At 35.0% G+C, this 13,025-nt stretch overlaps 1 protein-coding gene across 1 annotated transcript; it reads left to right on the top strand.

Moving 5' to 3' along the window:
• The first annotated feature begins 5,408 nt into the window (after nt 1-5,408).
• On the top strand, nt 5,409-12,770 carry LOC137388352 (general transcription factor II-I repeat domain-containing protein 2-like). Its single transcript, XM_068074840.1, has 3 exons — nt 5,409-6,902; nt 11,540-11,660; nt 12,580-12,770. The coding sequence occupies exons 1-3, from the start codon at nt 5,409-5,411 to the stop codon at nt 12,768-12,770; spliced, it is 1,806 nt and encodes a 601-aa protein (XP_067930941.1).
• Nucleotides 12,771-13,025: the final 255 nt, after the last annotated feature.

The following is a 13,025-nucleotide window of genomic DNA, read 5'->3' on the forward strand; positions in this document are numbered from 1 at the left end:
TCACTCTACCAAATATCAATCTATTTTTTCATTAATAATAAGTGAAAGTACTCCAGCTGTCGGTACACCATTATCTAACAGATGGTAACGAGAGTTTGTTTAGTCTGGTTGTGCAAAGTGTGTGCATAGAAGCATTTGTGGGTCACATGATGAGCTTAGTTGGCTAGTATCATGTCAAAATTTGAGACTTATTCATGCCCCAAGTAAACAAGGTGTTTGCTGCTTAGATAGAAGGCAAGCATTGTGTATTCCAGTGATGAGATATGGCTGAGGGCAGCCATGGCCTAGCATTCTAAAACAGTTCAAGAGTAAATGCCTGACCTGTTTCCAGGTCTGGCATTTACTCCTGACCTATTTGAAATTGAACCAAATAGGTTTGGGTTCAATTCCTAAAAAAAGACCTCTGATGGTGACTGGAATGGCACACAGCTGTAAATCACTCTCTGCTACTTGGCATGTCTCCAGTCATTGAGGTTCCCTTGCCACTCAACTCACACATGTTCAGCCAAGATCACATCATACATTGTTTGCACAATAATGCTCTTTAAAGCACTCACAGCTTCTGCTTGCAGTAAGATAAGCTGACCTCATACTTGATCTTCAAGGTCTTACTCACACAGATCGCACCGGACTTTGATTTATACTTTATATGATACAATACTGCCAACATTCTTCATAAAAACTAATTTTCTAAAATTAACAAGTTGTGAATTAAATAAACAGTCACCACTACAATCAATAGAAAGGTTTGCAAGTTTATCAGAGACAGGCACAAGTGTGCAGTTCATCCTGATTTTGTGCCATACATGTAGTAGCAATAAATTATATAATGACAAAATAATAATGAGTCACTGATCTTATACTCTATTCTGACAAGCGCAAACAAAGTATTTTTTTAGAAAGTACACATTCGTTATCATTATCAATTTTTCATCATCACAAAAAATTTGACACTGAGATAAGAATCAAAATGATCATTTTCTACTATTATAATGGCAATATTATATTTTAGTGTATTGCTCTAAAAATCTTAAGTATGTAATAGATTTGTTCACAGTATTACAAAAACTCGTTAAGCGTTGAAGGGTTTATTGGTCTGCCTTTTTAGCCTTTATTACTGTAATTCTACAAAGTAGATAGTAGTAGAGCTATCTGATAATGTAAATACAGCAGAAGACAACTCTTGAAGATTTATTGGCTCATGGATAGAAACTCAGTCACAGTGGGCTAGTCTGAAATAAGTACAATTGGATACATGTAACGCAACCATCAGGGCTTTTTTGATATCGTTTCCCTAAAAGACCGTAAAACCTCTAATTAAAGGCCATGACGCTCCATTTTTCAACCCTTTATCTATAATGACGGTCAATTGGAGGCGACGTTCAAGTAGAGCCTGGCAATGTATTTTTCAAATAGCTCATCAGAATTTCGGGGAGATAAATTTAGCACTTTTACAGGCGAAGCGAATGCCGCCTGCATTTTGCCATCTTTATACAATGGAGCAATAATTAACTTTTTGGATGCAAAAAATCTGCTAACTTACCTCCAGCTTGTCAAAGGTTTTTAATAAATATGCATTGAGAAATTGATAAATATCTTTACCAGTTGATATGTATTGCTTGCAATTGACCTGCGATAATATTATAGCCTGTGTCCTGCTTTGCAATTTGTTTGAGCTTGCAATTTTTATTTCATTCTAAATTTGAAGGCACATGTTCATTTTATAACTATATTTAACAATGACGCATAACAGCTCATTGCATTCATTGATATGTTTGCTACAGTTTACAGCCAAAACTAGCTTTTTATGTGCAATAGAAGAGGAGTTATGAGCGTCGATCTACTGTAAGCCTTGTTAAGATAACCACAAGGATGCTATCAAATAATAAATTATGCTAGTATTTTGAAAATTCAAATAAAATGTTACAAACAGATATTGATGAACAAGTGACATAAACAAACAACATACTTATATTACATGCCGAAACAAAAATTAATATTTTTAAAACAAAAATCTTTGCCTCGTTTGCTCAGATAGCTGAGTTCTGATTGTTGCTGTCAATGGAACGAACATTTTCTAGTTGTCCAATACTTTTCACAATGTCTTCTGACCTCAACTCTTCTGCACTGCTGAAGTAGTCGATATTAGTGTCCCAACAGTTTTTGGCAGAGCAAATATTTTACGTGTTGCGTTTAGCACAAATGCAATACATGTATATATACAGTCAAACATGGATAACTCGAAATTCACGGGACCGAGCGAAAGTGTTCGAGTTATCAGAGCACTGTCACAAGTCCATTTATTTATTAGTAGATACATGTACATATACAAACTATAATATAAATCAAAAGCATAAATGGCTTGTTTCAAATTAAATGCTTCTAATGTAAAGTTTAAAACTTTTTTATCAAAAAGTACAGAGATTTTACTATCACTTGAGATTGGTTTGTTGTTTGAGGTGATGTTAATGCAAGGACGTTTTTTAGATTAAAATTGGCAAAACTTGATCGTTGTTGAAATGCTCAGAAGAAAAGACATCTTTTTTTTAGCGTTTTAACCAAGATCAATTTTGCCGATTTTTCTTGAAGTTTATGCAAAGGTTACCTCACTTTTCCTTGCTTCCAAAGGGCCATCGCTAGGCGGATGTTTGGTAAAAATCAAATTTCACCAAACCTTTAGAAAAGCCGTTGACAAAAATATTTTGCCGATGGTGGTAATAACGACGTCTATGAATTACGAAAAGTTGAGGTTTACCTCTATGGCTTGGAAAAAAGGGATCTTCTAAAGCGATAACAACCGTCTCGGTAGCCGTTGGGCAAAAAACTGTTCGAGTTAACAGAGTTGAGGTCGAGTTATCTAAAGCAATTTATCATTACGTGGGAACGGACCAAAGAAACCGTTCAAGTTAACCATGTGTTCGAGCTATCCGAGGGCGAGTTATCCATGTTTGACTGTACATGTATATATACATATATAATATATATATATGTATTATATATGTATATTATATATAATACATAACATAATATGTATGTATATAATATATATATTATATACATGTATGTATAAACATACATATACATGCATGTATAATAATATGTATATATATATATATGTGCATGCGTGTAATTTGTATATATATTTATATACAGTGCACCCTCAGGATACGATTACCATAATGTATAAATTTTTTACTTCACGAAATGGAACATGATGATTTTTCACCTTACCATACAAATTTTTTTTACCATACGAGTTCAACAAAATTTTCACTCGAGTACAAATTGGGCAGTCGATGTGCTTTTTACATACATGAACGTCAAAATAACAAAGGCGCCAACATGCTGTTCGCCGAAAATATTTTCATAACCCTTGAAAGAGACACAATGACTGATTTTTTGAGTTCAGCAATTCTCGTGTGTAAAACAGTAATATTTTCACCTTAAAACAAGTTGCGAACTTTCATACCTAAGGTCAAATGGGTCAGACAACTTTCATTAACTTGCTAACTTCTATTAACCAAACTTCATTACGAAAACAGTATCGAGCGGGCTTATTTGTCGAATTAGATTGAAAAATGTTTTAAACAGGTCCATTAAAAATTATAGTGAAAGCGAAGACAGAAATTAATAAGTGATAAAATTTTAGTGATAAAAAGTTGAAATTCAGTAAAATAGTTAAAATACATACTAACACTCAGCTTTAAGTGTATGTTTAGTAAGCTAAACTTATTTGAGGTGAATTCAAAGTTTATGTTATGCGTATGCCTGTCTTGAAGGTAAGAACATTCTACAGTACATTATAGTGTTACATTTTATTGCAGATCATAACTACTAAATACACTAAAGTTACTGTAGGGAACTATAGTTACTAAGATTAACATACTATTTTGTTACTAATTTTTAATATGTACAGTACATATATAAAAATGATGATTTTTACCAGGGGATGTTTGCATTATATAATTACTATGGTTTCTATACCCTACATACGATTTTTTTGCAATGGACATATAAAAAGTTTGAAGTTTGAAAACGGACTTCGATATAAACAGAAGCAACTAAACAATTAATTGTCATTGATGTAACCGAGTTATTATTACTTTGATTTTGTGGAGATTTTTCTACTGATCGCTTGCTATTATGGATTCATAAAGATCAAAGAATGTCAAAGTGGCGATCAAATGGAGGTGGCGTTCAATTAAAGGGTGGCGCTCTATTTTCAGCCCTTCTCCTATTTATAGTGATAGTCAAATAACGGTCTGTGACTCTATATGTATATATACACAGTGACGTAGTGCTAACCTTTTTTTAACCATAACTGTAAAGTTGAAATAAGTGGATGTAGGGGACCAACAGTCGCAACGCGACTCCACCGCACAGCTTGGGGCCTGGGGAGGCTGTAAGTCCCCTCCCCCAGTGGGTCCGGGGCAAAGCCTCGGTTGCCAAAGCCTACAGGGCTTTAACATCATGTATATGATATGAGAAATGAGCACAACTGTAGTAATAAATAAGCTGAAAAAATAATAAAAATCAATGTCTTTGTCCTTTAGTTCAAATGCTGACTGCCAATGGTTTGCTATAATCTGATCTTAGCTTTTGTTGTAGACCAGGGGTCTCCAAACTACGGCCCGCGGGCCAGATGCGGCCCGTTGGTCCCCTCAATCCGGCCCGCAGAGACACTTAAGAAAAAAAATTAATAAACAAAATAAAAAAATAATATTATTAAACAAAATAAAAAATAAAAATATCAAAATAACAAAATAAACTTTGTGCAGAAAATGCACGTTATGACTCAAGCCAACTAGCAAGAGTGGCGTGCGTCGACTTTCCAGATATGTTTCCGCACCGAAATTAGCTCACAGACTTTTTAACAGACTTTTGTATGATCTCTATTTATATTAGTATATTTTGCTATTTTTAAATATTTAATGATTAAATAAGTCAATTGCAAATAGCTGAGATAAGTATTTATTAAAAAATAATGACGTTTTTGGTTGTTTTCTGATCACTATCTCACTCATGCGAAACTGCGCATCTCATTCAGAGATCATATAGCATTCATGAAAAGGATTTCCCAGGGTTTCCATGGCGTTACGGTGGTTTGGACTGAGTGAGATAGTGATCGGAAAACAACCAAAAACGTCATTAATTTTTAATAAATACCTATCTCAGCTATTCAAAATTCACTTATCTAATCATTAAATATTTAAAAAGAGCAAAATATACTAATATAAATAGAGATCATATCAAAGTCTGTTAAAAAGTCTGTTAGCCATACGTATTTGGTGCGTAAAAATACCTCGCGCGACTTTTGATCCAACTTCCTATTCGTACCTCCAAGCACATTGCGAAATTTAAAGAGCTGAGCTACAACATGGAAATTTTTTATATTTCAATGCTTCATAATGGTTGATAAAAGGAAAAGAAAAGTAGATGATGAATGTCGGCGATTTCAAGAAGAGTGGAGTGTAAAATACTTCTTCATCGAATCTGCAGATAAAGCATTGTGTGTCATCTGTCATGAGACTGTTGCAGTATTGAAGGAGTACAATTTACGCCGCCACTACCAAAGCAAACACCAGGGAACATATTCACGGTTTGAAGGAAATATACGTGAAGAGAAACTTGCAAAGTTAAAGCAGTGCATTAATTCTCAAAGATCAGTTTTCACAAAAGCTTCAAAACAAAATGAGTCGATAGCAAGGGCTAGTTTTAAAGTGGCTTATATTCTCGCTATAAATGGCAAGCCTTTTACAGATGGTGAGATAGTAAAAAACTGTTTGCTAGAGGTTGTGGATGAACTTTGTCCGGAAAAATCAAATGTTGTTAAAACTATAACATTGGGTGCTAATACTGTTGCCCGGCGAATTGGAGACATGAGCACAAACCTAATGGAGCAAATTGCCAGCCATGCTAAGAATTTTGTGCATTTTTCTTTGGCAATAGATGAGTCAACGGACAGGTGTGGCACCTCCCAGTTGCTAATTTTCATTCGAGGTGTGGATGCCAATTTAAATATCACTCAAGAGTTGGCTTCACTGAACAGTATGTACAACACGACTGGAAAAGACTTGATGAAAGAAATACAGAAAACATTTGAGCAATATAGTTTGGATTGGAATCGATTGAAATGCTTAACTATAGATGTGGGAAGAAATATGTGTGGTGTGAAAAAAGGATTGGTGGGACAAATCAAACAATTTTGTGCTGAAAAAGATATATCCGAACCAATGTTTCTACATTGCATAATACACCAAAAAGCTCTTTGTGCAAAGTATGTGGACATTAGCTGTGTGTTGGATCCTGTAACAACAATGGTGAATTTGATAAGATCACATGGACTGAATCACAGACAGTTCAGGGAAATGTTAAGAGAGACTGAGAAAGAATCTGTAGACATGCCATATTACACTGCAGTAAGATGGCTAAGTTGTGGAAAAGTGCTGTCAAGGGTTTTTGAGCTAAGAAAGGCAATTGCTGAATTTCTTGCAGGAAAAGGGAAGCATCAAGCATTACTGTCTGATAAAGCGTGGATATGTAAGTTGGCCTTTGCTGCAGATATCACTGGCCATATCAACAGTTTAAATCTTAAGCTACAGGGAGAAGAAAACCTCATTAGTGATTTGTTCACACATCTAAAGGCCTTCAGACACAAACTAGACCTGTTCCTGAAACAAGTTCAGGTTATGAATTTAACACATTTTAAAAACTGTACAGAGGCTATGGTAGAAGCTAACACAGATTTTCCACTTTCATTTGCTTGTGGGGTTATTGAAGAGCTTCAACATCAATTCCAGGAGAGATTTGCTGATTTGCATGCAAAAGCAGATGAGTTGAGACTCTTTCAAAATCCATTTGAAGTGGATGCAGCTGCATGTCCAGACAGTTTACAATTAGAGGTGATTGATCTGCAAGCAAATGACTCGCTGAGGGATAAATTTAAAGAAGGGCTTGTTCAATTTTACCAATTCTTACCTAAAGAGAACTATCAAAATTTGAGGCATTTTGCTGCAGGACTGCTATCTATGTTTGGCACCACTTACTTGTGTGAAAAAACTTTTTCTAGAATGAAGTATGTGAAAAACTGTTATAGAACAAACATGTCAGATGAAAATCTGAGGGCTCTTCTAATGCTTGGGACCTCAAACCTAAAGCCAGACTTTTTCACAATTTTGTCATCAAAAAGCTAATTTCACCACTCACATTGAGGAAACTGAACAGACTAATTGTGATTTTGTTATGATATTACTCTTGCTTGGAATTTAACCTTTAAATTTTGAATAAATATCTTCTTAACTAATGAATCTTGTGTTATGTACTTCATTTTATTAAAATATTCGCTCTTTGACCAGCGGTATACGGTTTGTCGGCCCTCAACATGCTGGCTGAAGGTTCATGTGGCCCTCTGGCTGTAAAGTTTGGAGACCCCTGTTGTAGACAATCAATTAGGATCACAATCTTGTCATGTTACATGAACATTACATCACTGTATTGTACTGTATGTTGCTTTTATATTGAATGGCCATTGAATGTCGACTATAATGACATCAGTGTACTTGAATCAATGAAATAGAGCTATAATATACCTTGAGAATTGGCAGTCTAAAATTTTTTAACCTTAACTATAGTTATACTTAAAAAAACACACAAATTTTCTAACCATAGCTTAGTTAGGGAGAGTTAGGGTAGCACTACATCACTGGTTATTACATAATGAGAAGAAAATGCGTGTAGTTTCGTTCAGTTTTTATTACAGAAGGAAATTCCACTAGCCGAGGAGCGTAGGATATCTGCTCTGCCTTACTAAGTGAGCGCGCTCCTTTATATATAATAATATCACCCGTTCTGGCTAACAGAACCGAGTGAGAACACCGGCTAACAATGTGAATAAATAAGACCGCTAGTGCGTTGGTATGACAACAATATAAATGACTACAAGTGATAGCGCAATGAGTAAAACAATGATATAACAAGAAGAACAACACATACAATAAACTATTTGCAAGAAGTGCAAAGTCATGGCCCGGCGGCCCCATAGTAGAACTAGACTTTTGTCGCAATAACCGATGTGAATGCGAAAGATGGAGACAGGCTGTCCGAGTCTGGTTGTTATATCAATGATATACAGCCCCCCATGGGGGCTATATATCATTGGTTGTATTGACATTTTACTTAAACTCATACCGACAGGGAATGGGACAGATTACTGGATATACATTTACTATGCCGTTGCTTGGAGATAATAAGACACCGCCAGAGAATGGAGTAACCCTAACAAGTTGTACATACAATACATGCAACGGGACCTACAGATAGCAAGCCACACCAGCAATAAGACCCCTGAAGGCATCCAAAGTCCAATAATTAGAAAACAGCAACAAGCTAATTAAGAACTCCAAACTGAGGATAATCAACCACAGAAGATGAGCTAAATGCATATCAGAGAAACCAACAAGAGAAGCTGAAACCCATTCTCCTGCCAGCTAACACAACACCGGACATTGACAAAATAACTGAATGTATCATTCAGTTTACTTTACATTTGCCATAGTGTCTAACATTTCTGACTATTTCGCTTGCAGGGAAATTATATATACAGCTGAGCACTGTTATTTACCATACTATATCTGCCTTTCCGAATGTTTCGTTCGCAGGGAAAGTACAGATACACTAACATAATTTGATACACGTACTCTTTACAAAGGCACTACATTGATTTATCTATCGGACTATTTCGTTCGCAGAAAAAGCATAGATCCATTTACATATTTACAACATTTCATGTATGTTCTATTCTGCAGATTTATCCAGTCACATGCTCACACTCAACTTATCTTTCCTGCTGTTTCGTTAGCAGGGAGAGCCTACACTTGTACGCTTTCTGGCTGTTTTGGTCACAGAGAAAGCGCGTACCTGATTTAAATATAATCCTAACTAATAGTGACTGTAGATATATTGCGTTCAAGGTTGTGATATCTAATCTAAATATACAAGGCCTTAAGAATCTATCTACTTTATGTTAAAGTATATCATAGCAACATGTACGATTGAAAACTACTAAAATAAAAGTAATGTACCCTAGGTGTAATTATACATGTAAATTAGAATCAGTTATTCGTTTACTGGATGGATAGGAATATGTGCACAATGTTTTTACTATGGGATAGCTATTTATAGCAGGTCCACATTAGCTGAAGCGAAGTATAGATTCATCACTTCATTAGTTCATTAATTAGGTGAAACAATTAACTTGGCCTAATTTAAATAACTTTTAACAGCAAACTCATTTCTGCAGCTTTAATTTCGTAAAGAAAATTAATATGTTTTAAATAGAGAAACTTGGAAATTAATTCAAAAGTAGTAAATATTAAAAACCATAACTTTTTCAATCAAATAATTTTAGTGATAGCTTTCTATTAAATTTATTATGTGTTTAAATTGATTCTTTAAATACTAAAATGACTTGACAGTTGGCAATTTTATAGAACTAATACAACCTTTTAAAAACTAAAGATTTAAAAAAAAATTTAACAACAAGCACTAGCACATGTCTGATTACTATTATAGAAAGCTTGTCATAATTAGACTGTATATCTCGTTTACTGGGCAGACTAATAAATTACTAATTTTCAGTTATGGGTGGATTTATCATGCTATGTTAGCTGAGGCTTGATTGCAGTTTATTAATTTTGAGAATCTTCCTATTAATAGATAGCTTGCTATTAAAAAGAATTATTAATTCAGTGTCATAGCAATTCTTTGTGATAATATATAAAATTGACTAACGTTTAGACAATGCAGAATTATGGAACCTTAATAAACTGGGCGATAACTAACATTTACATGTACTTGGTCAATCCAGTAAACAATTTTTTACAATCTTTAAACAATAGCTAGCATACCATAAACTGTGCAACAACAATAATCCCATTGGATTAGCTTCATATAGGTATTCTCGAGATATGTATATACATATGCTTAAAGGTTGACTTACAATAAAATTCACATTGCAGTTATTTGGTATCAAAAGATTTGCCATGTCTTACTCTGTTGTGTTGTAGGTGCCAAATATGTGGGAATGTGATTAAAAGCTCTTAAAAGCTCAAAAACGAACAGAAAATCGCAGCTACACCGAGACCGCCCTAGTTTGGATTCGTTTTCCAAAACGGCTAAAATGTGACGTATGTGTGCGAGATAGTTTATGTTTACACTTTCATGCATCCTTATTCATCAAAATATTTTCACAAATATACTTCACGCTTGCAATAAAAACCATGTCTATTGTTCTTACGCGTCTATTTTATCGGCATCGTAATGCTGCAACTTTGAGCAGTGATATCTCAAAACCTAGCATAAAAATATGTTTAATTTTTTAAACTTAGCTTGGACGATTGCATATCATTCTCTGATAAACATAATGAGCCCTTTGGTCCGCTATGATGGTCAAAAAATGCTGTAGAAATTGTTCGCGCCATATGGCGGGAATTGTAAGTCACATGATCAGATAATGTTAGTTTCAGTTCAAGTTTGATCTATCGCAAATAACAGACACGCTTTTTCGTATTAAACTTGTTAATTTCACATCGTCATAATGTCTAACGCGCCCCATCGTGTTTGTGCAGCTGGCAAACTGAGAAGCACCTTTTTTTGGCCAAGAGCAGAGAAAAGACCAGACCTTCACCAGGTGTGGTGCAACTAAGTGAAGCTGGATGTGAAAAACTTTATTTATTCGCCTGCTTACTCTTACCTTTGTTTTCGTCCTTTCAAAGACGACATGTTTTCTAACCTGTTTGCATACTCCACTTGCCACCAAAGCATGTGAGTAATTTATTTTATGAATTATTTGTATTAGTAGTAGTAACTCGGGTTATTTTCTAGTATTCTCCTAATACTACTGTATTAATCTATATTTAATATTACAATATTAATGTCATTTAATTGTAATATGATATTATTAGTATTTTATCTTTTTAATTATGTGTATTATTCTTATTATAATAACAAAACTAATTCATAATGCATATCTATCTGTAAAACATAATACATGTATATTAATCTATAATTGATAAAATAATTTTATAAGTTTCACGATTAATTTCGCCAAATTTCTTAACTCCACTCACTTATAGATATGTTATATAAAATAGTTATTGTCATTTTCTGGTATCATCGTTAATAGCATATTAATATTATTAGATGATTATTATTAGTATTAGATGATGAAGAGTTTGTGCCAACCACTGAAGACTGGGAAGAGTTTGAGCGCTATGTTGGCCAGCGTCAAACGCTCTCCAATTACATGTAAAATAGAGCTGAACTTAACCAAACTTGACAAAGTATAAAGAATATCCATAGAGTTATTACTCACATTTTTATGTTTACAATATCATGGATTCTGATAAGGTTTTGCAAAATCTGTGTCATGATTGCATGGCTATATATTTATTCTTTTTCTGATCAAGCAAATATGATATAATAACAGGAAATGATGTTGTACAAATCTTATTGCAAGTCAACTATTGTGTTGTGATTTCAGACCCGAATCCTTCTTCAAAGTGGAGAAAATAATAGTAAGTGTGACAGCACTCCAGCGACTATTTCATTGCCATGCCTGCGCCCTCCCCTGCTCATTCACGATGGTGTGAGAAGGCGGATGGGTAGAGTTCAAGGTTACATGTGCTTCCTGTCACCAATTGTACACTTGGGAAACAACTGCTAGGGTAAACAGAGCTCACGTCATCAACCCCCTGCTGGCAGCTGCATCACTCTTTTCTGGCGGATGCCTTACACAGAACCTCAGTTTTCTGTCGCTCCTGAACATCACGATACCAAGCCACAGCGTTTGCCTCTACCAACAAAGAAACTACTTACATGGTGTTAGTGTTAATATTTACCCATAAACTTGGAAAATGTGAGTAAAATCTTGGCACACTAATTGAATAACGACATTTAGAAACAGTTTTTTTCTTGAAATGAAAATATGTCATCCTTCAAGCGAAATATATTATAATTTAAAATTCTGATTCTTCATCATAATATAGCAGTAAAAGGGGGAAGAGGATTCTACATTCTTAGACTAATGATAATGATACAAATTAATCTTGTATAATGAAGTTTTACAATATTTTACAGTGTATTGCTGAGCAGTACACCCTGCATAACGAGGGATTGATGGCAGCAATCGATTGGCAGCTTGATTTGGCAGGTGACGGTAGAAGCGAGAGTCCGGGGCATTGCGCACTATACGGGGCCTTCACTATGATGGATCAGAGCTGCGGTTTAATAGTCAGCAGCCATCTTGTCAAGGTAAAACTTTGACAGTTTTTACTTCACAGCCTGACAAAAACCCAATTTTTTTAGTAGTTATCAATACATAAACATGAAGTTGCTGATCTAGCTAAATAATTCATTCAAATAATGTGAAAGCGATTGTTGGTCGTAACTTTCTTTACTTTGCAGTCAACGGAGACCACTAGCTCTAACGCCATGGAGCTGGAAGGCTTCGAGCGATGCCAGTCCGATTTAATTTCCCACGGCCTGAGAGTGTGGTCCATTACAACGGATGTTGTTACAAAGGTTGTGTGCATACCGCAAGCTTGTGTTTTGGCTTATGCCGCAAATTCGTCGCGGTGAGTGGCGGCCTCTATCTGCCTGCTTGGTGTCTAAGATTTGGGCTCTTTTCCCCACCAACGGACGATGAAGAAGAGTTTGCAGACTATGTGTTAAAGGGCTTCTGCTATGGCGATGAAGAGACTCAACGACTTTGATTGAGAATTCTAGATCAACTCTATATCATAGGTGGTACTCATTTTTATTGCATTGTCATTTTATTATTTTACTTTTATTCAGGCTAAGCCACATGGTGACTACGCACTATGTAGCTAACAAACTAATTTTTGTTAGTAAATTGCTGTTACATTGCTTCCATATTTAAAATCACGTGATTAATGTGCATAAATCTGCCATCACTGATTTTATAAAATAAAAACAAATACATAGAGGAACGCATATTGGTTTCACCG

This window comes from Watersipora subatra, chromosome 1, assembly GCF_963576615.1.
Source record: "Watersipora subatra chromosome 1, tzWatSuba1.1, whole genome shotgun sequence".
Lineage (NCBI taxonomy): Eukaryota > Metazoa > Bryozoa > Gymnolaemata > Cheilostomatida > Watersiporidae > Watersipora > Watersipora subatra.